The sequence below is a fragment of the Pan paniscus genome, chromosome 11, assembly GCF_029289425.2.
Source record: "Pan paniscus chromosome 11, NHGRI_mPanPan1-v2.0_pri, whole genome shotgun sequence".
Taxonomy (NCBI): Eukaryota; Metazoa; Chordata; class Mammalia; order Primates; family Hominidae; genus Pan; species Pan paniscus.
Genome location: NC_073260.2, coordinates 89,938,988 through 89,958,873, shown reverse-complemented (window position 1 = coordinate 89,958,873; position 19,886 = coordinate 89,938,988). Strand labels below are relative to the sequence as shown.

Genomic DNA, 19,886 nt, shown 5'->3' with positions numbered 1-19,886 from the left:
GAAGGTAGCCTCTTCCTATTCCAGTCTGAGGACCCTAGGGCAGAGATCAAGTAAATGACCCATGACCTAGTTTTTGCAGCTCAATTGCAAAACACCTGGCTTGGCTTGGTCTTGACTGGGGGAAGGGATGTCCCTGCTATGGCTCAACTTCTAACTCACTGGGTCTCTGTCCTGCATTCCACTGAAGCCTCAGAGGCATCTCACAGCACTGGGAAAAGCCTTGGAAACTTGCATTCAAATCTCAGCTTGGCCACTAATTCTCTGGGTGACCTTGAGTCCTCTGGGCTCCAATGTGAAAGGGGGAAGAGGTTTAGACAATATTTAGATGGCTCTTTAAAAGTACTGGGGGCCAGCTGTTTGGGAGGCTGAGGCAGGAGGATCACTTGAAGTCAGGAGTTCAAGACCAGCCTGGCCAACATGTGAAACTCCGTCTCTACTAAAAATACATAAATTAGCCCAGTGTGGTGGCACACAGCTCTAATTCCAGCTACTTGGGAGGCTGAGGCAGGAGAATCGCTTGAACCTGGGAGGTGGAGGTTGCAGTGAGCCAAGATCACGCCACTGCACTCCAGCCTGGGTGGCAGAGTGAGACTCTCTCTCAAACAAACAAACAAACAAACAAAAGTACCAGGGGAGGAATTAATTTGAATTTTATCCTAGTGTTAGCCAATTGGTCCCATCCAAGGAAAATTTAGAAAAGGGAAGGGGATGTGTAAAGGAAACACTAGGCCCCACCTAGATGGTGGCTGGAGCTTCTGATAGTCCTGTACTCTCCACATTTTTAGACTTTCTTTTACTTTTTTTTTTTTTTTTTTTGTGACGGAGTCTGCTCTGTCGCCAGGCTAGAGTGCATGGGCACAATCTCGGCTCACTGCAACCTCTGCCTCCTGGGTTCAAGTGATTCTCCTGCCTCAGCCTCCCGAGTAGGTGGGACTACAGGTGCACGCCACCACGACCAGCTAATTTTTTTTTTTTTTTTTACTAGAGACGGGGTTTCACCATGTTGGCCAGGACGGTCTCAATTTCTTGACCTCGTGATCCGCCCGCCTTGGTCTCCCACAGTGTTGGGATTACAGGCGTGAGCCACCGAGCCCGGCCATTTTTAGATTTTTTTTTATAGCCCTTTTACCCCTCCCACTTCTTGTGCTGTCTTGGTGTGTGTATGAAAAAGAGAGAGTGAGAGAGGAAGGAGAGCAAGAGTGAGAGAAAAAGAGAATATGGTTACTCAGCCCTTTTTCCCAAATCTGTTTTTGCTTTTGGGGATAGGATATGGTTATGGTGAAGTACTCCACACAGACCCCACCAAGTTTGCCTCTCCTGCGCTGCAGCCACTGAGCAGGTGACTGAGGCGCTGTTGATCCGGGGTCATATCCTTACTCGCCCTAGAATGTAAGCTCAGGCAGGGCAGAGGCCATGCCTGACATGTGCATCCCAATGCTTTACACAGCCTAGGTGCCTAGCACATGCTAGATGCTTGGTAAATATTTGCTGAATGAAAGATCAAATGAATGATTGCAGCAAGCAAGTCCTGTAGGCATCCTGGAGCCCAAGGATTCTGCAGTAGGCAGCTTTCACAGAGGTTCTTCCAGTGTAGTGGCTCTAGCTCTGGGTGAAGTAGGATCATCAATGTCGGCCCCCAGGGTTCACAGCTGTTCTGAGCCCCGCCCCCAGGTGGCAGGGCAGCCCAGTCAGTCAGTCACGTGCTGGCGGCTGGCCAATCATCGGGGGCGGCGCGGGGAGGGGTGGTGTGGACGGAGAAAGTGAAAGGTGAGGCACGGCCCTGCAGATTTTCCAGCGGATCCCCCGGTGGCCTCATGTCGCGCAGTGGAACCGATCCTCAGCAACGCCAGCAGGCGTCAGAGGCGGACGCCGCAGCAGCAACCTTCCGGGCAAACGGTAACTGCACCGCGGCAGGGACTCGCTGGGGCGCGGAGCCGAGCCCTCCCCTTCCTTAGGAAGCTTTCGTCCCCTCCGAAGGTTGGAACGCTCATCCCGAGCCAGACCGACAAGGCGTACAGTCTGCAGGCCTGTACGAGCTGCAGGCCAATTGGCGCTGGGAAAGTCCAATCCTGGGCCTCTAGCTCCTGAGCGGGACAGGGCCGAGAGGGCGCTCCCGAGCTTGGGCCTGCTGATGGGTGAGACCCAGGAGAGAGGGAGCTAGAGAGCTCTGAGGACTGATCTTGACTGTCTGCCCCCAGACCATCAGCATATCCGCTACAACCCGCTGCAGGATGAGTGGGTGCTGGTGTCAGCTCACCGCATGAAGCGGCCCTGGCAGGGTCAAGTGGAGCCCCAGCTTCTGAAGACAGTGCCCCGCCATGACCCCCTCAACCCTCTGTGTCCTGGGGCCATCCGAGCCAACGGAGAGGTAAGCCTGTAGAGCCCTGCATCTGCAGGCTGGGCCACGGGGAGTAGTTCCCTCTTAGAACTGTCCTCCACCCACAGGGATAGTGAACCTCCTTCTGGGTCATATCCCACCAAGCTTTTTGGTCCCCTAGGGTGGGCCTTCCCTACTCCCTTGTAGCCTGTCCAGTCTTTGAAGCCCACCAGGTAACTGGTGGTATGGGGCAGTGAGTGCTTCTAGCCTATCCTTGTCGGTAGGTGAATCCCCAGTACGATAGCACCTTCCTGTTTGACAACGACTTCCCAGCTCTGCAGCCTGATGCCCCCAGTCCAGGTAACCTGGCTCCAACTGCTGCTGGGGAGGAGGGTGGCTAGACCTCTTGAGGGACTTCTGCTGCAGAGAGTGATACTCCTTTACCTCAGGACCCAGTGATCATCCCCTTTTCCAAGCAAAGTCTGCTCGAGGAGTCTGGTAACTATGGATTTCCCCTCTTACAATTTTCAAACCAGAGTTGGAGACTCAGCATTGGGGTTCGGCCCTGCCCGTAGCACAGCCAAGCCCTACCTCTCGGTTATCTTTTCTCCCGTCACCACCCAGTAAGGTCATGTGCTTCCACCCCTGGTCGGATGTAACGCTGCCACTCATGTCGGTCCCTGAGATCCGGGCTGTTGTTGATGCATGGGCCTCAGTCACAGAGGAGCTGGGTGCCCAGTACCCTTGGGTGCAGGTTTGTGAGGTCGCCCCTTCCCCTGGATGGGCAGGGAGGGGGTGATGAAGCTTTGGTTCTGGGGAGTAACATTTCTGTTTCCACAGGGTGTGGTCAGGAGGGAGTTGACTTGGTGTCTTTTGGCTAACAAAGCTCCCTATCCCTATCTGATAGATCTTTGAAAACAAAGGTGCCATGATGGGCTGTTCTAACCCCCACCCCCACTGCCAGGTAAGGGTGTCAGGGGCTCCAGTGGGTTTCTTGGCTGAGTCTGAGCCAGCACTGTGGACATGGGAACAGGATTAATGGATGGGACAGAGGAAATATGCCAATGATGTGGAGGCTTGGAGGTAAAGGACCTGCCTGTTCTTCTCTGCTTTTGCCCCTTGACAGGTATGGGCCAGCAGTTTCCTGCCAGATATTGCCCAGCGTGAGGAGCGATCTCAGCAGGCCTATAAGAGTCAGCATGGAGAGCCCCTGCTAATGGAGTACAGCCGCCAGGAGCTACTCAGGAAGGTGGGAGAGAGCCAAGCCCTGTGTCTCCAAGGAGTCCCTAACTTTCTTATCCCATGAGAGAGGTGTGTAAAGGAGAAAGCTAGAGGTGAACTAGTAGAGAGAGACTTGCTAGGAGGCCTTAGCAATAATCCAGTAATCTAAAGGAAAGATGATGGTGACTTAGACTCGGGTGATTAGTGGTAGAGGTGGTGAGAAGACATCAGATCCTGGGCACATTCTTTTCTTCTGCTTCCCTTGCCTATTTGCTGACCCCACTCCGGCTCCTATGTCACCTTGATGACTTCCTATCCATTCTGTCTTCCTAGGAACGTCTGGTCCTAACCAGTGAGCACTGGTTAGTACTGGTCCCCTTCTGGGCAACATGGCCCTACCAGACACTGCTGCTGCCCCGTCGGCATGTGCGGCGGCTACCTGAGCTGACCCCTGCTGAGCGTGATGGTCAGTCTCCCAAGTAGGATCCTGGGGCTAGGCACTGGATGGAGGTTGCTCCCAGTAGGGTCAGCATCTGGACCCCAGGCTGAGAGTCAGGCTCTGATTCCAGATCTAGCCTCCATCATGAAGAAGCTCTTGACCAAGTATGACAACCTGTTTGAGACGTCCTTTCCCTACTCCATGGGCTGGCATGGTGAGGCTTTTCAAGTACCTATATCTAGCCCCAACACCATTTCTGGGCTCCTGGGGCTCAGCCCAGTGAACTGCAACCTCAAAGGAGCAAGCCTTGAAACAGTTGCTGGGGGAAGTGGCCAGAGCAGAGATGCTGGGACTGAGGGTGGAGCAGCAAACTTGGTGAAACTACGTCTCCAATGTGCTTTCTAATCTCCTGCCAGCTCTTCTCAAGCAGGGGATCCTGGGAGATGTAGTTTTCAGATACCTGGTTGGGTTTGGGGGTAGGTGCTAACCTGGATAACTGTAAAAGGGCTCTCTTTCCCCACTGTCTCTCTTCTTTCTGTCAGGGGCTCCCACAGGATCAGAGGCTGGGGCCAACTGGGACCACTGGCAGCTGCACGCTCATTACTACCCTCCGCTCCTGCGCTCTGCCACTGTCCGGAAATTCATGGTTGGCTACGAAATGCTTGCTCAGGCTCAGAGGGACCTCACCCCTGAGCAGGTCAGGACTCAGAACAGTCTGGCATCTCCAGACTCTCACATGCAGTATGTGCAGGCACCTGATACTTCTGTTGCCCTTGTGCTCCAGTCATTGCACAAGGCAGAAAACAGCTCTGGCAGGAAGGGACTGCCAAAGTTAGGAGCCCTAGGGCCTGGAAGGAGAGTATGGTCCTCAGATCCCCTTTCTCTCCTGCTTCCTCCAGGGAACCCAACAGTCATGACCCTGATAGTTTCCCATAACAACCTGGGCATTCCTTGGGACTCGGGAGCTGCTAAACTCTTTCATCCCCTGGTGGCTTCAGCAGTCCTTATCACCAGCCTCAAAATCCCACAGGCCCACCCCCAGTGGGCCTGTGGCATTCATATTTCATATTCATATTTCAAACCACAATATCCAGCAAAATGTCTCCTGAGCACCCAGAACTCCATACCATCGGCCGGGTGTGGTGGCTCATGCCTTAATCCCAGCACTTTGGGAGGTCAAGATGGGAGGATTGCTTGAGCCCAGAAGTTCGAGACTAGCCTGGGAAACATAGGAAGCCCTCGTCTCTACAAAAAAAATTTAAAAAGTTAGCCAGGTGTGGTGGCATATACCTGTGGTCCCAGATACTTGGGAGGCTGAGATAGGATCACTTGGGCCCAGGAGTTTGAGGCTACAGTGAGCCGTCATCATGGCATCATTGCATTCCAGCCTGGGCAACAGAGCAAGACCTCGTCTCAAAAAAAAAAAAAAAAAAAAGAAGTCCATGCCACCATTCTTGGCAGCCCAGCCCTTATCCTCCTTAATTGCTCCCTGTCCCTTTTCCAGGCTGCAGAGAGACTAAGGGCACTTCCTGAGGTTCATTACCGCCTGGGGCAGAAGGACAGGGAGACAGCAACCATCGCCTGACCACGCCGACCACAGGGCCTTGAATCCTTTTTTTTTTTCAACAGTCTTGCTGAATTAAGCAGAAAGGGCCTTGAATCCTGGCCTGGAATTTGGGCAGATATAGCATTAATAAAACTGTGCATCTCAAACTTTTATCACATACTCTAATATCAGAGGAGTGTGAACCTTCAGAGATCTAGGGTTAAAAGCTAAAGGCATAGCTCCAGCTACAACTTTTCTTTGTCTACAGATGTGTAAAATCTTGATGCAAAAATTTACCCCAAATTTCTGAACAAAATTAATATTCAGTATTATATCTAGCCTATAGATTCTCTTACTCTTGGTGTAATGACAGCATTCCCAGTTTAGGAAACTGTTTTAAAATCTTGTGTCTTGGTTGTGGCTGAGGCTTTGGGAAGGCCAGAGCCCCCTTTGCCACCACCCCTAGTGTGTCAGCTCCAAGCCTGGGCCTGAGGGTTTGATGGGGAGCGGGTGAGCTGGATCCTGATCCCAGTGGTCAGTGGCCAGATCCTGGGCTGCTGGCCAGAACCCTGGCTTTGTGAGTGGCTGCAGCTTGGCTCTGCTCCAGCCCACAGGGGCTAAAGGGGCGGGTAGGGAGCGTGTAGGGAGCGTGTACGTGGCTTTGTGTCCTTGGCTCCTCCAGACTCTCACATGTGCGGGCACCATATACTTCTGCTGCCCTTGTGCCCCAATCATTGCACAAACAGAAACAGCTCTGACAGAGAAGGGACTGCTAGAGTTAGGAACCCTAGGGCCTGGAAGGAAGGTATGGCTCTCAGAGTGACCTGGGGTCTATTCAGTCCCCTCTGGACCTGTTTCCCTGGCAACGCTGTGGGAACAACAGTCTATGCAACACAGGAGACCTGATGCCACTGGTGTCCTCCAAATTTTAAGGCGAAGGCAGGCATTGTGAATGATGCAGGGATGGCCAGAATGGTTTTCACCTTCGTTCTTTCCCCAGGGGAACCAAGCCTGTGGGTGGGGAAATCACACTAAGGCTGGACAGTGACTGAATCTGGCCCAGGAGAAACTTGGCTGCCTGCCTTCCAGACCAGGGTTTTTCTTCCCTGAGATCCTGGAGGGGAAGTACCTGGAACTTGGGAGTGTTGCCCTGGTCTGGAAGATCTGATAGACATAGTATGCACACATTTCCCTCGAGCTTCCCATGACTGGGGAGTAGATGAGAACCCTGAGTGGGTGGCTGGTTTCTTGAGGCATACATATACCCGACACACCTTACACCTCTGATTTGGCTGCATTTTGGAATCTTCTGGGAAGTTTTAAACAATACTGGTGCCTAGGTCCAACCTCCAGAGATTCCGATTTAATTGGTATGGGGTGGGGTTTTGCAGTTTTCAAACCACAATATCCAGCAAAGTTTGAGAACCACTGCCCTACACAGCCCTCCTTCTTCTTTATCTTATCTGGAGTCAGGGGCACCTTCAGCTTCTCCAATCACCTGGCCAGTGGCTCTTGTTTCCAGTCCTGCTGTTCCAGGGTGGATAGGCCTTCAGGCGGAGACCCAGGAATCCAGCTCCAGACTCTGTCCCAAGCAGCCTCTTCAGTCCGGGACGGGACAGGAAGTGTCCGGCGGAGGTGGGGGTGGAGGTGATTGGCAGTTGGAGTCTCCAATGGGCCAGGAGCCCCCCTATTTCACTCCTCTCCTTCCATTGGCGCCTGGGCGGAGCCGCCCCCGCTGCGGGGGCCCAGGGCGGGAGGGAGTAGAGGCCGGGGCAGAGGGCGAGGGCGAGGGCAGAGGGCGCTGGCGGCAGCGGCCGCGGAAGGTGAGGCCTGGTGTAGACGCCAAAGTCTTGTCAGGAGTGGGCGGGGCAGGGTGATGTATGATCTGAAAGGCCGGGAGTGACTAACGACTGTCAGTGTGTGTGTGCCTGTGAGGCTGTGTCTGTGTGACAGTATCATTGTGTGCGATTCTGAGTGTCACTTGGTGCAGCTGTCAGCTAATGTGACTGCGTGTGTCAGTGTGCATGGAGCTGGGGGTGCATGTGGCTGTGCAAGTGTGGGATTATGTGTGTATCTGTCAATGCACATTTTTGGTGGGACTGGGTTGTGTGTTTGTGTGAGAGGGACTGTGACCACATGAGGGAATGTGTTTTGGGAAGGTCTCTGTGGGGTTTGAGACCATGTCTGCCAGCGTGAGAGTGGGTGGCTGGCTTTGTGTGTGCCAATGTGTGACTTCAGCAGTAGCAGAGCAAAAGTGAGGTTTGTGACTATGTGTGTGTCCTGGGTCCTAACTTAAACCGTGTGGGAGTACAGCTGTATTCATGTATTGGGGGACCTACTTCAAGAGCCCATGGGACTGACCTTTCTCTTAAGTGTCCAGCATTGACAGACACACCCACAACACACGTGGCTTCCCCTCCTTCCTCTGCTCAAGAATCCCCAGCATCAGGTCTACTGCTCCTTATTTTCTGTTTCCCTGCTTGGCTCAGTTTCCCTTACGTGCCGTTTTCTGTCCCTATTGCTGTCTTACTAGAGATACCTCTGTGTGTTTCTTCACAGCTTTGTTCCCCTGGTCTCTCTGTGTGGGTGCATTTCCAGTTTTGCCTTTCCTGCCTCTCTGTCTCTCTCTGTGCCCCTATGCCTGCCTTCCCTGCTGATCTTGATCTCTGGCTAGTTGGGGGCCTGTAACAGTGATGAGATGTGGGTCTGCCACGGCTAAGAGCTCCCTGAGAGAGGGGGCTTAGACCATGATGAAGAGTTGCTTTTAGGCGGTGCTGTGAGCCCTGGTAGGGGCTGTGTGCGTGTGTGACTGCGTGAGTGTATGAATATGTGTAAGTGTGTCTGAGTCTGAGGCGGTGTGGCTGTGCCCGTGTGACTGTGAGTGACCGCATGTGAGAGTGTATGAGTCTGAGGGTAACTGTGGGTCTTGTGTATCTGGCACCAAGGGACCAAAGGCATTTCCTGGTGCTGGGGCCCAAAGAATGGAGGGGGAGGTGAGAAATGGCTGGAACTTCCAGGGGAGGGGGAACTGGACTCTTTGGCCTCTCCTTATATCCCCCAACCTGGGGCCTCCCTTCCCCTGGAAGCACAGCCAGCTGTACCCTAAGGAAACATTTGGTGAGGAGTGAAAAGAGGGGGAGTTTGTATCTGATTTTTCATTTGATTGTGTCCACGTGTGTTCAAAGGCATGCCCTTTTGTTAACTGTGCCTCTTGAGCCTGTGTGTGAATGTGACTGTGTCTGGCTGTGTGAAAACACAGGGCATCTCTCACTGACAGGGACATAAGTATTAGCCACCCTCCTTTCCCTCTTGCTGGCCTTGGCTGTGTCTGTGGCTTCCTTTCCAGACTTGGGGGAGGCCTCTTCCCTTCCCAGGGCCTTGGGTGGGAGGGAAGGAGGGAGGAGGCAGGAGCAGGGAGGGGGCCTGGCTAGGGGCGGCAGAGCTCCAGGGCTTAGAGGGGGCGGGGCAGGGAAGGGGAAGGAGGGGATGGCTCTGGGGTCCCAGAACTGAGTGGAGTAGGAGACGGGGGCTGTAGCTGGTGAGAGGAAGTCCTAGAGGCTATGGACACTCTGCTGCTGGGATCACCGAGGTAGGGTGGGGCTAAGCAGGGTAAGTGTGGCTGGGTGGCCAGGGGTGAGCCAACTGGACACACTCAGACAGACACACAGACAGGTGGAGGCCCTGCTCTACTCTACTCCTACTCCTGAAGGGTCCGTGCTCTTCCTCTTCTGGTCTTGTTCCCAGAGCCCTTTCCCCGCCTGCCCCTTCGTTCTCCATCCACTTCACCACTGCCTTCCTCCTTCTGCTCCCCCTTGTCCAGAATCTCTCTCTCCTAGCATCCCCCACCTGCCATATAGACACACTGTTAGCTTTTTGAGTTTCCGCTGACCCCAATCCAGTCTTTCCAACACTTCCCACACTGCCCCATCACCTCCTAGTCCTGATCTCTGAGTATCTCTTGGTGCTGTGGCCCCCATGCCTGTCCCTGCAGGCTCCCAGTTCCTCTCAGCCTCTCATCCCCTTCCCTCCCCTCCCCTCCCCGCCACCCTGTCTCCATTTCCATCTGCTGGCTCCTCGCCCACCCCCAGCCTCTGGCAGCAGCCAGGGCATCTGGATCTGCTTAACTACACAGCCCCAGCCTGCACCCTAGCCCCATCCAGCTTCACAAACTGGAGACCAACGAAGTGTCAAGAGCCAGGCCCAGCTGAGTGGCCCAAGTAGCCAGACCAAGGAGCCAGGTTCAGGCGAGAAGCCTGGCAGCCAGGGCAGGGGTGGGCCTCAGGGTGGGAGTGCAGGATGGGCTCAGATCCATGATGACACCCTTCCCCCAGGGTGATAAGGTCTGCCTAGGTTAGTCAGAGGCAGTGATAAGCCCTGGACCAGGTGGGGGTAAATACCAGAATTCCCAACAGCTGGACTGGAGGGGTTAATGGGAGTGGCTGAGCTGGTGCCAGTGCTTGGTGCCAGGGGTGGGCGCCAAGGGCGGTGGAGGGGGAGTTGCTGGCACAGTCTGTTGCCTCCGGCTTTTGTTCTGGGCCCTAAGCCCAGGACTGAGATGGAGGGTGTGAGGGGGTGTGTGTGTCCGTGTGTGTGTGTGTGTGGGTGTGCGCGCGCGCGCGCGCGCACATGCAAAGCACTGGGTATACAGTGGGAAAGGGGACCTCAGGTCAGTTCCCCCAGTGATTTCTAACAGCCTTACCCCACTTGGTGCATCAATTTTTCTCCTAGGAAGCCTCAGTTTTGGAGAGGAAGAGCCAGGCTTTAGCCTCCCATCTCAGGGGTCGGGGATTTTTGACTCTACCTCTCCCCACAGATGAGCAGCAGCTGCTCAGGGCTGAGCAGGGTCCTGGTGGCCGTGGCTACAGCCCTGGTGTCTGCCTCCTCCCCCTGCCCCCAGGCCTGGGGCCCCCCAGGTGAGAAGAACCCTGCTCTACAACCCCCCAACTCTGACTTGTGACTTGCCACCCTCACTGTGGCCCCTTCCCATGCCTAACTTGTGACACCACCCCTGCTCCTGTCATCCAACTTGGGTCCCCTCTCTACCCTGTTCTCTGACCTCTGTCTCCAGATTATAACATGATGCTTTGATCCAGTGAGCCCCCCACCACCCAGGTTTTAACAGTCTGCTTCTTATCTGTCATTCTCACAAAGTGGGGAGGGGGGTAAAGGAAGAGCCTTACCTCAGAAGTGCCCTCCACAGGGGTCCAGTATGGGCAGCCAGGCAGGTCCGTGAAGCTGTGTTGTCCTGGAGTGACTGCCGGGTAAGTGCCCCACCTGCCTGACACTCATGACCCTTTCTTGACTCTGCCTAGTCCTCATGTCCCGCCCCTCCCATCCTTGCCCTCTCTGTCCGTAATCCTCACCTCTCTATCTGTCCTAACCGTCTAACTATCCTTATTCAACAGAAAATTCAACTGGTATGTTTTGAGCATCTGCCAAGTGCCAGGTCTATTCTAGGCTCTGGGATACAGCAGTGCTAATGCCAGGCAAGGTGCCTGCCTTCAAAGAGCTTACATCTTAGTGGGGAAGACAATAAGCAAAGGAGAATCTTGCCAGATAGTAATACCTGCAGGGCAGAAAAACCAAAGAGAGGGATGTCGAAGAGGACAACTGAGTGGTTACTTTTTTTTTTTTTTTCCGAGAGTCTCACTCTGTTGCCCAGGCTGGAGTGCAGTGGTGCAATCTGGGCTCACTGCAACCTCTGCCTCCTCGGTTCAAGCAATTCTCCTGCCTCAGCCTCCCAAGTAGCTGGGATTACAGGCATGCGCCACCAGGCCCGGCTAATTTTTTTTTGTATTTTTAGTAGAGACGGGGTTTTACCATGTTGGTCAGGCTTCGAACTCCTGACTTCAAGTAATCCACCCACCTCAGCCTCCCAAAGTGCTAGATTACAGGCGTGAGCCACCGTGCCTGGCCCGTGGTTACCTTTTAATTGGTAGTTAGGAAAGGTCTCTCTGAGGAGATGGTGTTGAAGCTGATTTCTGAAGGTCAGGAAGGAGGCAGCCATGCACACATTAAGGTATAAGCGCTCGTGACAGAGGGAGCAGTTAGTGCAAAATGCCCTGAGGTGGGAATGAGCTCAATACCCCCGAGGAATAGAAAGAAGACCAATGTAGCTGGCGTTTTCAGTGGGTGAGGGGGAGAGAGATAGGAGCTGAAGAAGGAAAGGAAGGCAAGGGCTGGCTCACAAGGGGCTTTGAAAGCCAGTAAAAGGAATTTGGGTTCTATTGCAAATGCAGTTAGAAGCCAATGGAGAGCTGTGGCATGGTCTGACTTATGCTTGACATCTTGTCTTTGTCCATTGTCACCTCATCTCACTTCCAGGGACCCAGTGTCCTGGTTTCGGGATGGGGAGCCAAAGCTGCTCCAGGGACCTGACTCTGGGCTAGGGCATGAACTGGTCCTGGCCCAGGCAGACAGCACTGATGAGGGCACCTACATCTGCCGGACCCTGGATGGTGCACTTGGGGGCACAGTGACCCTGCAGCTGGGCTGTGAGTTGGGGAGGGTGGCACTGATGACACATAGGGATCCTGAGGGAGTATGGGACCTAAGTAAGCCCTCTGGGACCAGGAGGACCTGAGGACTGCTCAGTCTCCAGGTGTACCCTCTGCCTCTAGACCCTCCAGCCCGCCCTGTTGTCTCCTGCCAAGCAGCCGACTATGAGAACTTCTCTTGCACTTGGAGTCCCAGCCAGATCAGCGGTTTACCCACCCGCTACCTCACCTCCTACAGGTGTGTGTGTGATTGGGTGTGGATGCCTACACATTTGGGTATGCTGGTGCAATGTGGGTGTGGGAGGCAGGGAGGTAGGTTCTGAGGAAAGCCTCAGAGAGGGCAGAAGGCCCTCTTTTCCTTCCTGACTTCAGATGGCCCCCTCCCCACCAGGAAGAAGACAGTCCTAGGAGCTGATAGCCAGAGGTAGGACGTGAGGGAGCATGTGGGGGCTCCAGCTGGGTCCCACAGTAGGCATTTTCAAAGCCAAAGACCACGTCCTCCCTTCTAGGAGGAGTCCATCCACAGGGCCCTGGCCATGCCCACAGGATCCCCTAGGGGCTGCCCGCTGTGTTGTCCACGGGGCTGAGTTCTGGAGCCAGTACCGGATTAATGTGACTGAGGTGAACCCACTGGGTGCCAGCACACGCCTGCTGGATGTGAGCTTGCAGAGCATCTGTGAGTACCCACCCCAGACCTCCCCCAGAACCCCATCACAGAGACCCCAAATGGACTCAGATCTCTCCACTCCCAGAGCTCCCAGTTTCCTCCCAACATAGACTCCATTTCACACAGAGAAGGCCCTGTGGAGCCTGAGAAGGCAAAGGGATCAGAGCCCAGGAGGCATGGTTATTTCAGCACACACTCTAGAGGCTGCTGCTGCTACCCACACTGCCTGATTGGCTGCCTAGCCTCAGAGCAGGCCCTGTACCGAATGTAGCCATATGTCATGTCCTCCCTTGCTGGCCCCTCCTTCCTTGACCTGTGCATGGGAGTGGGACACTAAAACTCTAGCTGGAATTTGGGCCAATTCATCTTCCTTGGATGAAAATAGGAATTGCTCTTTTATTCACTCAAGAAGCACTTCAAAAGTCCACCCGCAGATCTCAGGTGGTTTCTTTTTTTCTTTCTCTTCCTTTTTTTGTTGAGATAGGGTCTCACTTTGTGCCCAGGCTGGATGAAGTTCAGTGGTGTAATCTTGGCTCACTGCAGCCTGCAACTCCTGGGCTCAAGCTATCCCCTCACCTCAGCCTCCCAAGTAGCTGGGATTACAGGCATGTGCCACCATGTCTGGTTAATTTTTAAAATTTTTTGTAGAGACAGGGTTTTGCTACGTTGCCCACGCTGGTCTCAAACTCGTGGCATCAAGTGATCCTCCCGCCTCAGTCTTCCAGAGTGCTGAGATTACAGGCATGAGCCACCACACCCGGCCTCAGCCCATTTCATAATACAGATGACCGGTCTGAGTCTAATGGATGATCAAGTTTAAGATTTCCCCTCCCCTCTCAGGAGTGTCTGGCTAAGGCTCCTTTAAACACACACTTTGGGAAGTGGTGGGGAAGTGATGGAGACCCATAGCCTACCCTGACTTTGTGTCTTGATGCCCTTAGTGCGCCCTGACCCACCCCAGGGCCTGCGGGTAGAGTCAGTACCAGGTTACCCCCGACGCCTGCGAGCCAGCTGGACATACCCTGCCTCCTGGCCGCGCCAGCCCCACTTCCTGCTCAAGTTCCGTTTGCAGTACCGTCCGGCGCAGCATCCAGCCTGGTCCACGGTGAGGCCTGGAGTGCGTCCCAACCCACGGCTGTGGGTCCTGTCTCTGATTTCACGATCCTGGGTGTTCTGTATAGCTTTCCAGTGCTGGCAGGTCACTGAAGACCCAACACTTCCCTGTGGGCCAGGCTTTGTACTGGGTGCTGGGTTGCAGTGGTGACTGACAGACTGAATGTCTGTCCTGTGGGGCTATAACTATGAGGTAAAGCATATCTGTGGGAAGATAGCAATGGCTTTTAAAAAAATAACTTTTTTTTTTTTGAGAGGGAGTCTCGCTCTGTCACCTAGGCTGGAGTGCAGTGGTGCAATCTCGGCTCACTGCAACCTCCACCTCCCGGGTTCAAGCAATTCTTCTGTCTCAGCCTCCCGAGTAGCTGGGACTACAGGTGCCCGCCGCCATGCCTGGCTAATTTTTGTATTTTTAGTAGAGATGGGGTTTCACCATATTGCCCAGGCTGGTCTCGAACTCATGACCTCACGATCTGCCCACCTCGGCCTCCCAAAGTGCTGGGATTACAGGTGTGAGCCACGGCGCCCGGCCTAAAAATAACTCTTAGGAAAAGGAGTGCCTTTCACCTAGAGGCACATTCTCCTACAAACACTCATATACCCAGCTGAGGATAGCAGTGAATTTGTGTCTCAGGAGATGTTAAAGATTGGCTGGTATCAGGACTAGGGAGCAGCAGCATCAGATAATAACTAATATTTACTTAGTGCTGCCTGCCTGTGGGGTACCTGGCTACACTTTTTGCATACATTGTTTTGTTTAGGTATATTCACCTCTATTTTACAAATGAAGAAACTGAGTCACAGAGAGGCCCAAAGGGTCATTCAATATGTGGTTCACCAAAGATTTGAACCCAGGCTGCCTGATGCCACAGCCTCTCTAAGTAATCACTACTGCCGTCTTACAACCACTAGGTGTAGACTCAGCTCCACCAGACACCCAACATGAGACCTAGACAGCTCCACTAGGCTTTAGGATGAGACTGGGAGCAAGGGGTGCTCTTTGTAGATGGTGGCTGGGAAGGCCCTGCACTTACAAGCTGGGTAACAGTGAGTCATGTTTACCCCCAGGTGGAGCCAGCTGGACTGGAGGAGGTGATCACAGATGCTGTGGCTGGGCTGCCCCATGCTGTACGAGTCAGTGCCCGGGACTTTCTAGATGCTGGCACCTGGAGCACCTGGAGCGCGGAGGCCTGGGGAACTCCGAGCACTGGTGAGAGACAAAGCCAAAGAAAAGGGCAGAGGCCTCATCCCAAAGCATCTATCAGCTGAACCAGTTCCAAAAGACAGGCAGGTGGCACATGCCCTGCCCACACAGGCACGGCAATTGCTGTCCCAGACTTCAGACTTGTTTGCCTACAGCCCTGTCTTAGCTTAAGTCCTGCCCCTTGGCCTCCACCCCTGCAGTTACAGGCTCCACTTCTACAAGCTTGGAGCTTGCCATGCTCCCTAGGAGCTGGCCATGCCCTATCAGGCTCCTCCTCCTAGGTACCTTGACTTCCAACCTAGGCCTTGGCCTTGAGCACAGGACGTGACCCCCGTCCCCACCAGCGTATGGACACTTATTGGGTCTTGCCTTCCTTTAGGGACCGTACCAAAGGAGATACCAGCTTGGGGCCAGCTACACACGCAGCCAGAGGTGGAGCCTCAGGTGGACAGCCCTGCTCCTCCAAGGCCCTCCCTCCAACCACACCCTCGGCTACTTGGTGAGCTTGGGCAGATGGGCAAGACTTGTAAAGGACTGAAAACCCCAGAGAAAAGGGGACACCGAGCTTGGTCAGGCTTGCTCTCAGTGACATGTGGCCCTCCCCCTCAGATCACAGGGACTCTGTGGAGCAGGTAGCTGTGCTGGCGTCTTTGGGAATCCTTTCTTTCCTGGGACTGGTGGCTGGGGCCCTGGCACTGGGGCTCTGGTAAGTGACTGCCATTGGTCCCTCAGCCTCTGATCCTCACACATGCTCTGATGCCCATAGACCACATTCATCTCCACCCTTCATGACTGCCCGCTGAACCTGTCTGATTCTGGAACTACCTCCCCATACCTCCATCCCCCATGCCCCACTTGATTTTAACTGATTCCTCTCCTGACCCTTTACTAATAAACCCTTTGGCGGAGACTGAGATAACCCACATTGTTGGAGAGACAGCTGCCTTTCTATGCCCCAGGCTGAGGCTGAGACAGGGTGGGAAGGATGGATCCCCAAAGACTGGGTTCTTGGCCTCAGTGATTCCAGTGGACAGGCGTCCAGGTGAGTAGGACATCCAGAAGATTTGGACTTGGAGATGTTTGCCCCTATTTTGAGTGTCCAGATTAAGAGCTGGCTGCCCTAGTCATTTTAAACATGCTGGGAATCCAAGTTGGGTCTCCTCATTTTAATGATGTCTAGGCTGAGGGCTGGGCCTTTCATTCTTGAGTCCCTGGGCTCAGAAGTGGGTCTCTTTCCCTCCTCTCAGGGTACTGAGGAAGGACCCCAGGTGGACTTCCCTTCAGGGTATTAGTACTAATACTCTTCCAGGGTATTAGACTCAGAGCTGGATATTCATCCTTTTTTTTCAAGGTGTCTTGGATCAGTGCTAGGTCCCCTCCTTCATTCTTAATGTGCCTGGGCCCAGAGCTAGGTCCACTCCCGTATCTTCAGTGTGTTGAAGAGGCTCCCTCAGAGCTGGGCTCCTCTACTCATCTTCAGAGTGTTAAGCTTAGAACTGAGTCACCTCCCTCATTTTCAGGGTGCCTGGGCCAAGATCCGGTCTTACTGTCTCTCCTGATTTGCCTCCTGCTTCTTCTAGGAGCTCCAAACCTGTAGAGGACCCAGGAGGGCTTCGGCAGATTCCACCTATAATTCTGTCTTGCTGGTGTGGATGGATGGACAGATAGAAACCAGGCAGGACAGTAGATCCCTATGGTTGGATCTCAGCTGGAAGTTCTGTTTGGAGCCCATTTCTGTGAGACCCTGTATTTCAAATTTGCAGCTGAAAGGTGCTTGTACCTCTGATTTCACCCCAGAGTTGGAGTTCTGCTCAAGGAACGTGTGTAATGTGTACATCTGTGTCCATGTGTGACCATGTGTCTGTGAGGCAGGGAACATGTATTCTCTGCATGCATGTATGTAGGTGCCTGGGGAGTGTGTGTGGGTCCTTGGCTCTTGGCCTTTCCCCTTGCAGGGGTTGTGTAGGTGTGAATAAAGAGAATAAGGAAGTTCTTGGAGATTATACTCAGAGATTATTATCCAATGCTGCTTTATTATTTGGCTATTGGGGGCTTCAGCCCATTTTCCTTAGCATCCCAAAATTCAGCTTGGGCAGAGTCCCATGGAGCTTTCTCTCTTGGTGCTCAAACCACTGTGACAGGCTGGGGTTCTGGGGGTGGATGCAGATGCTGCGTTGAGCCAGGTGAAGCCTGGGTAGAGAAAGGTCCAAAGCTATGACCATAGCTTGGGGATGAGATTAGGGTCATCCCCAATGACCCTAATTAGGGGTTAGGAGCAAGGACCAGATGAAAACCTGAGTTGGCAACGGAATTAGCAGTTAGGGCTGGGGTTGGGATCAGCATTAGGGGTTGGGACTTAGGTCAGAGTCAGGGGTATCAGGGGTGGGAGCTCACACGAAAGCCTGGAGGTGACAGTCCCCGTCAGCCTCCTGCAGTTCCACCTGGATGACCTTCCTCAGTAGCTTGTCTGAGAGTGGCTTTCGGTAGAGCTGAGTACAGCAGGCAGTGCTGGGTGGCAGTAGGAATGCTAGGGGCAACAGGGCCATGTGTTCAGAGGGATCCTGACCAAGAACCTCTCTGCCAGACAGCTGGAGGTTAGGTTGGATTTCCTGGGTCTTTTCAACTTCATCCCATTCACCCAGACCCCCAGCTTTCTATACGCCCAAGTACTCACCTGCTGTAGGGTCTGGGCTCAGGAGCAATGACAGCAGCAGGAGGCTGCAGAAGGTTGGGGGCCCCTTCATGTTGCTCAGCCTAGACTCTTCCTTCTCTCTCTCTCCTCCTCCCCTACCTTTTATCTGGGTGCCTTTTACCTGGGGCACTAGGTGAGTCAGAGGCAGTTGGAGATGTACTGTGTAACCTGTGACACTCCTGGGCCCTAATTCTCGGCCTGTTGCCACAGACTCCTTCCTCATCTAGGATAGCCATTTCCCATGTGCTCCTAAGCTCTGGGCAGTGAAGCTGGGGGAAGGATTAGTGTGTGATGTAGGGACTGATGAAACAGTGAGTAAGGGCAGTCAAGCATCCACAGCAGCATCTAATGATAGACATTCACACTCAAATATGCATAGCCACACATTCAAAGTCACTCCTCAATCACTTGGTCAACCTCACAAAGTCATACTCATGATCAGACAACCATAGACAAAATTATATAGCCCCGGTTATACTCAAAGTCCCTCTCCCACCCAGTTGTGTTTTCACAGTCATCCAATCACAAGCAAATTCACACTAGCACACACAGATTCTGATAGGGGAGTTGTGGGTGGGGTGGGAGCAGAGGGCAGGCCAGCACCAACTTGCCTTCACCTTCTCCTCCCCACTTCCTGGCTTGGCCTGCCTCTTATCAGAAGAAACGGATGGGAATGGGTCCCTAGAGCAGGCCCTTCTGGCTGAGGAGGGTTCTTGGCTGAGGCCAGCCCCATTCAGAGAAGCTGGGGGAAGGTCCTTTATGGTAATATTAAGGGTGTTTTGGAGATGCTGAGGTGGGGCAGCTTTCCCCAGGATGATGAGACAGGGAGGAAAGGTGGGGTAGATAAGGAGGGAAGATAAAAGCTCTTTGGTGCTAGGTTACTGTTGTCAAAACAGGTAAAAGGCCCAGTGAATCTTACCTTCCTGTTTTTGTCTAGTCCTGTTCCAGGAATGCCAACCTCTTGCCAGCAGGGGCCTAGGGTCTCCAGATCCAGTCCCTGACTTGTTGAAGACATTGGGCTCAAGCACTCAATTACATCTTTGTTTTACTCAAATTCCAGCCTCCTTCCTGGGCCTGGAGGAACATCCCCTCTCCCTACCCGGGTTCAGTCACACCCTCATGTCCAACTGCTATACCCCCTGCATCCCACCCTCCAGCTATAGCCGCTTCTCTCCTAATCCCATACCCAGCTGTCACTCCGTTCTTTACCCCCTCCCCGCAATGCAAAGCTCCTATTCATCTTTATCCAGTCCTTTCCAGGAAGCTGGGAGCTGCCTAGGGTGGGGGTATGCTGCCAAGTTCAGTGCCCCTGGCTCCTTTAAGAATTTCCCACTCCTGGTCCAGGGATCTCAATCTGCAAGTCCTGCTCTATATTTGAAACATAAACCAAGTCATAACACAGTAATCCAGCCCTTATCTTGTTGCAGTCGTCTGCTGTAGGGTCAGCCACTCTCTATGGAGTAGGCTTTCTCTTGGGATAGGGCTTAGGCCTTTCTCTTGTGTCCCAAGGCTTGTTGGGTGTAGCCACTGAGGAAATCCCAAGGAAATCTCCCAGGTTCCTCGGGCTTGTCATAGACCTTCTTCATCACTTGGCTGTGCGCTACATACTTTCTGGTCTTCCCGGGACTTGTCGGTCCAGAGGTCTTCAGAAGGCAGAAAACAAATGCTTTTGGGTGTGCGCCCATCTCTCCCCTTTAAGACCAAGTCTTCTCCCCAGCCACAATCTGCTGTAGCTTTGGCCCCAGCCAGAAACTGGGCCGTCTCTTTCTTTAACTTAATCTTGTGGTGCCCTTTCTGGTGCTGGGTCCAGTCCCTAACTGAAGGCAGGCCCACATAGCAGTCCCTGATTCTCACCACTTGAGGAGTTAGTGGGTCCCAGGCTGATTGGGTGACAGAAGGGGGCGGCAGAGAGCAGTGGCCCTTGGACTCTCCTAGGGAGGGAGCAAGAACTTCTAGGTAGGCTGATGCCAAGGATCTCTAAACTTGGGATCAGACTGGAGGAGCCAAAAGTTGGGGTATGAACTGTAGGAAAGGTCGCCCACCCAAGTCGCTCCTCTGTGGCAGGCAGCTTCTAGGAATCTCCCCCTCTTATCATTTACAGCCTGCATCCTACACCTCTGCTTAAAATGTTTTAGATATACTCCCAGCAGAGAAGATTCTTCAGACAGCTGGCAAAGTCCTCGCTCCGAG

General features: G+C 53.6%; 3 protein-coding genes across 26 annotated transcripts; 2 read left to right on the top strand and 1 right to left on the bottom strand.

Annotated features, from left to right (window-relative positions):
• Positions 1–1,674: 1,674 nt before the first annotated feature.
• On the top strand, positions 1,675–5,690 carry GALT (galactose-1-phosphate uridylyltransferase). 10 transcript variants are annotated; one of them, XM_003829810.5, is made up of 11 exons: positions 1,696–1,896; positions 2,199–2,368; positions 2,602–2,677; positions 2,767–2,815; positions 2,942–3,071; positions 3,225–3,281; positions 3,444–3,566; positions 3,872–4,004; positions 4,108–4,191; positions 4,520–4,674; positions 5,482–5,690. In XM_003829810.5, the coding sequence occupies exons 1-11, from the start codon at positions 1,815–1,817 to the stop codon at positions 5,560–5,562; spliced, it is 1,140 nt and encodes a 379-aa protein (XP_003829858.2). In that variant the 5' UTR covers positions 1,696–1,814; the 3' UTR covers positions 5,563–5,690. The 10 variants fall into 10 exon arrangements, with proteins under 10 accessions (XP_057159134.1, XP_057159135.1, XP_063450498.1 ...); XM_063594428.1 differs by lacking the exon at positions 4,108–4,191 and having other exon boundaries at positions 1,693–1,896; XM_057303150.2 differs by lacking the exon at positions 2,767–2,815 and having other exon boundaries at positions 2,854–3,071.
• A 98-nt stretch (positions 5,691–5,788) lies between these two features.
• IL11RA (interleukin 11 receptor subunit alpha) lies at positions 5,789–17,002 on the top strand. 15 transcript variants are annotated; one of them, XM_055117278.3, is made up of 13 exons: positions 5,789–7,170; positions 10,337–10,436; positions 10,724–10,784; positions 11,848–12,017; positions 12,144–12,258; positions 12,412–12,444; positions 12,530–12,696; positions 13,629–13,792; positions 14,869–15,010; positions 15,384–15,503; positions 15,614–15,710; positions 15,964–16,046; positions 16,585–17,002. In XM_055117278.3, exons 2-13 carry the CDS (start codon positions 10,337–10,339, stop codon positions 16,599–16,601), a joined length of 1,269 nt encoding a protein of 422 aa, XP_054973253.1. In that variant the 5' UTR covers positions 5,789–7,170; the 3' UTR covers positions 16,602–17,002. The 15 variants fall into 15 exon arrangements, 14 of the variants coding, with proteins under 14 accessions (XP_054973253.1, XP_063450495.1, XP_063450496.1 ...); XM_063594425.1 differs by having other exon boundaries at positions 5,830–7,170; positions 12,144–12,296; positions 12,393–12,444; positions 13,629–13,804; XM_063594426.1 differs by having other exon boundaries at positions 5,830–7,170; positions 10,252–10,436.
• A 15-nt stretch (positions 17,003–17,017) lies between these two features.
• CCL27 (C-C motif chemokine ligand 27) lies at positions 17,018–17,940 on the bottom strand. Its single transcript, XM_063594432.1, has 3 exons — positions 17,679–17,940; positions 17,399–17,531; positions 17,018–17,194 (listed from the first exon to the last, which is right to left on the bottom strand). The coding sequence occupies exons 1-3, from the start codon at positions 17,917–17,919 to the stop codon at positions 17,059–17,061; spliced, it is 510 nt and encodes a 169-aa protein (XP_063450502.1). The 5' UTR covers positions 17,920–17,940; the 3' UTR covers positions 17,018–17,058.
• Between the last annotated feature and the right edge of the window lie 1,946 nt (positions 17,941–19,886).

Coding starts and splice junctions, on each gene's coding strand:
- GALT (XM_057303150.2), top strand. CDS start 1,815: ATGTCGCGCAGTGGAACCGATCCTCAGCAACGCCAGCAGGCGTCAGAG. Junction 2,369..2,601: donor CCATCCGAGCCAACGGAGAG/GTAAGCCTGTAG, acceptor CCTTGTCGGTAG/GTGAATCCCCAGTACGATAG. Junction 3,282..3,443: donor ACCCCCACCCCCACTGCCAG/GTAAGGGTGTCA, acceptor GCCCCTTGACAG/GTATGGGCCAGCAGTTTCCT.
- CCL27 (XM_063594432.1), bottom strand. CDS start 17,919: ATGAGGAAGGAGTCTGTGGCAACAGGCCGAGAATTAGGGCCCAGGAGT. Junction 17,532..17,678: donor GAGCCCAGACCCTACAGCAG/GTGAGTACTTGG, acceptor TGTTGCCCCTAG/CATTCCTACTGCCACCCAGC. Junction 17,195..17,398: donor TGTCACCTCCAGGCTTTCGT/GTGAGCTCCCAC, acceptor TTCTCTACCCAG/GCTTCACCTGGCTCAACGCA.
- IL11RA (XM_063594425.1), top strand. CDS start 10,337: ATGAGCAGCAGCTGCTCAGGGCTGAGCAGGGTCCTGGTGGCCGTGGCT. Junction 10,785..11,847: donor TGTCCTGGAGTGACTGCCGG/GTAAGTGCCCCA, acceptor TCTCACTTCCAG/GGACCCAGTGTCCTGGTTTC. Junction 12,297..12,392: donor GTGGATGCCTACACATTTGG/GTATGCTGGTGC, acceptor TCCTGACTTCAG/ATGGCCCCCTCCCCACCAGG.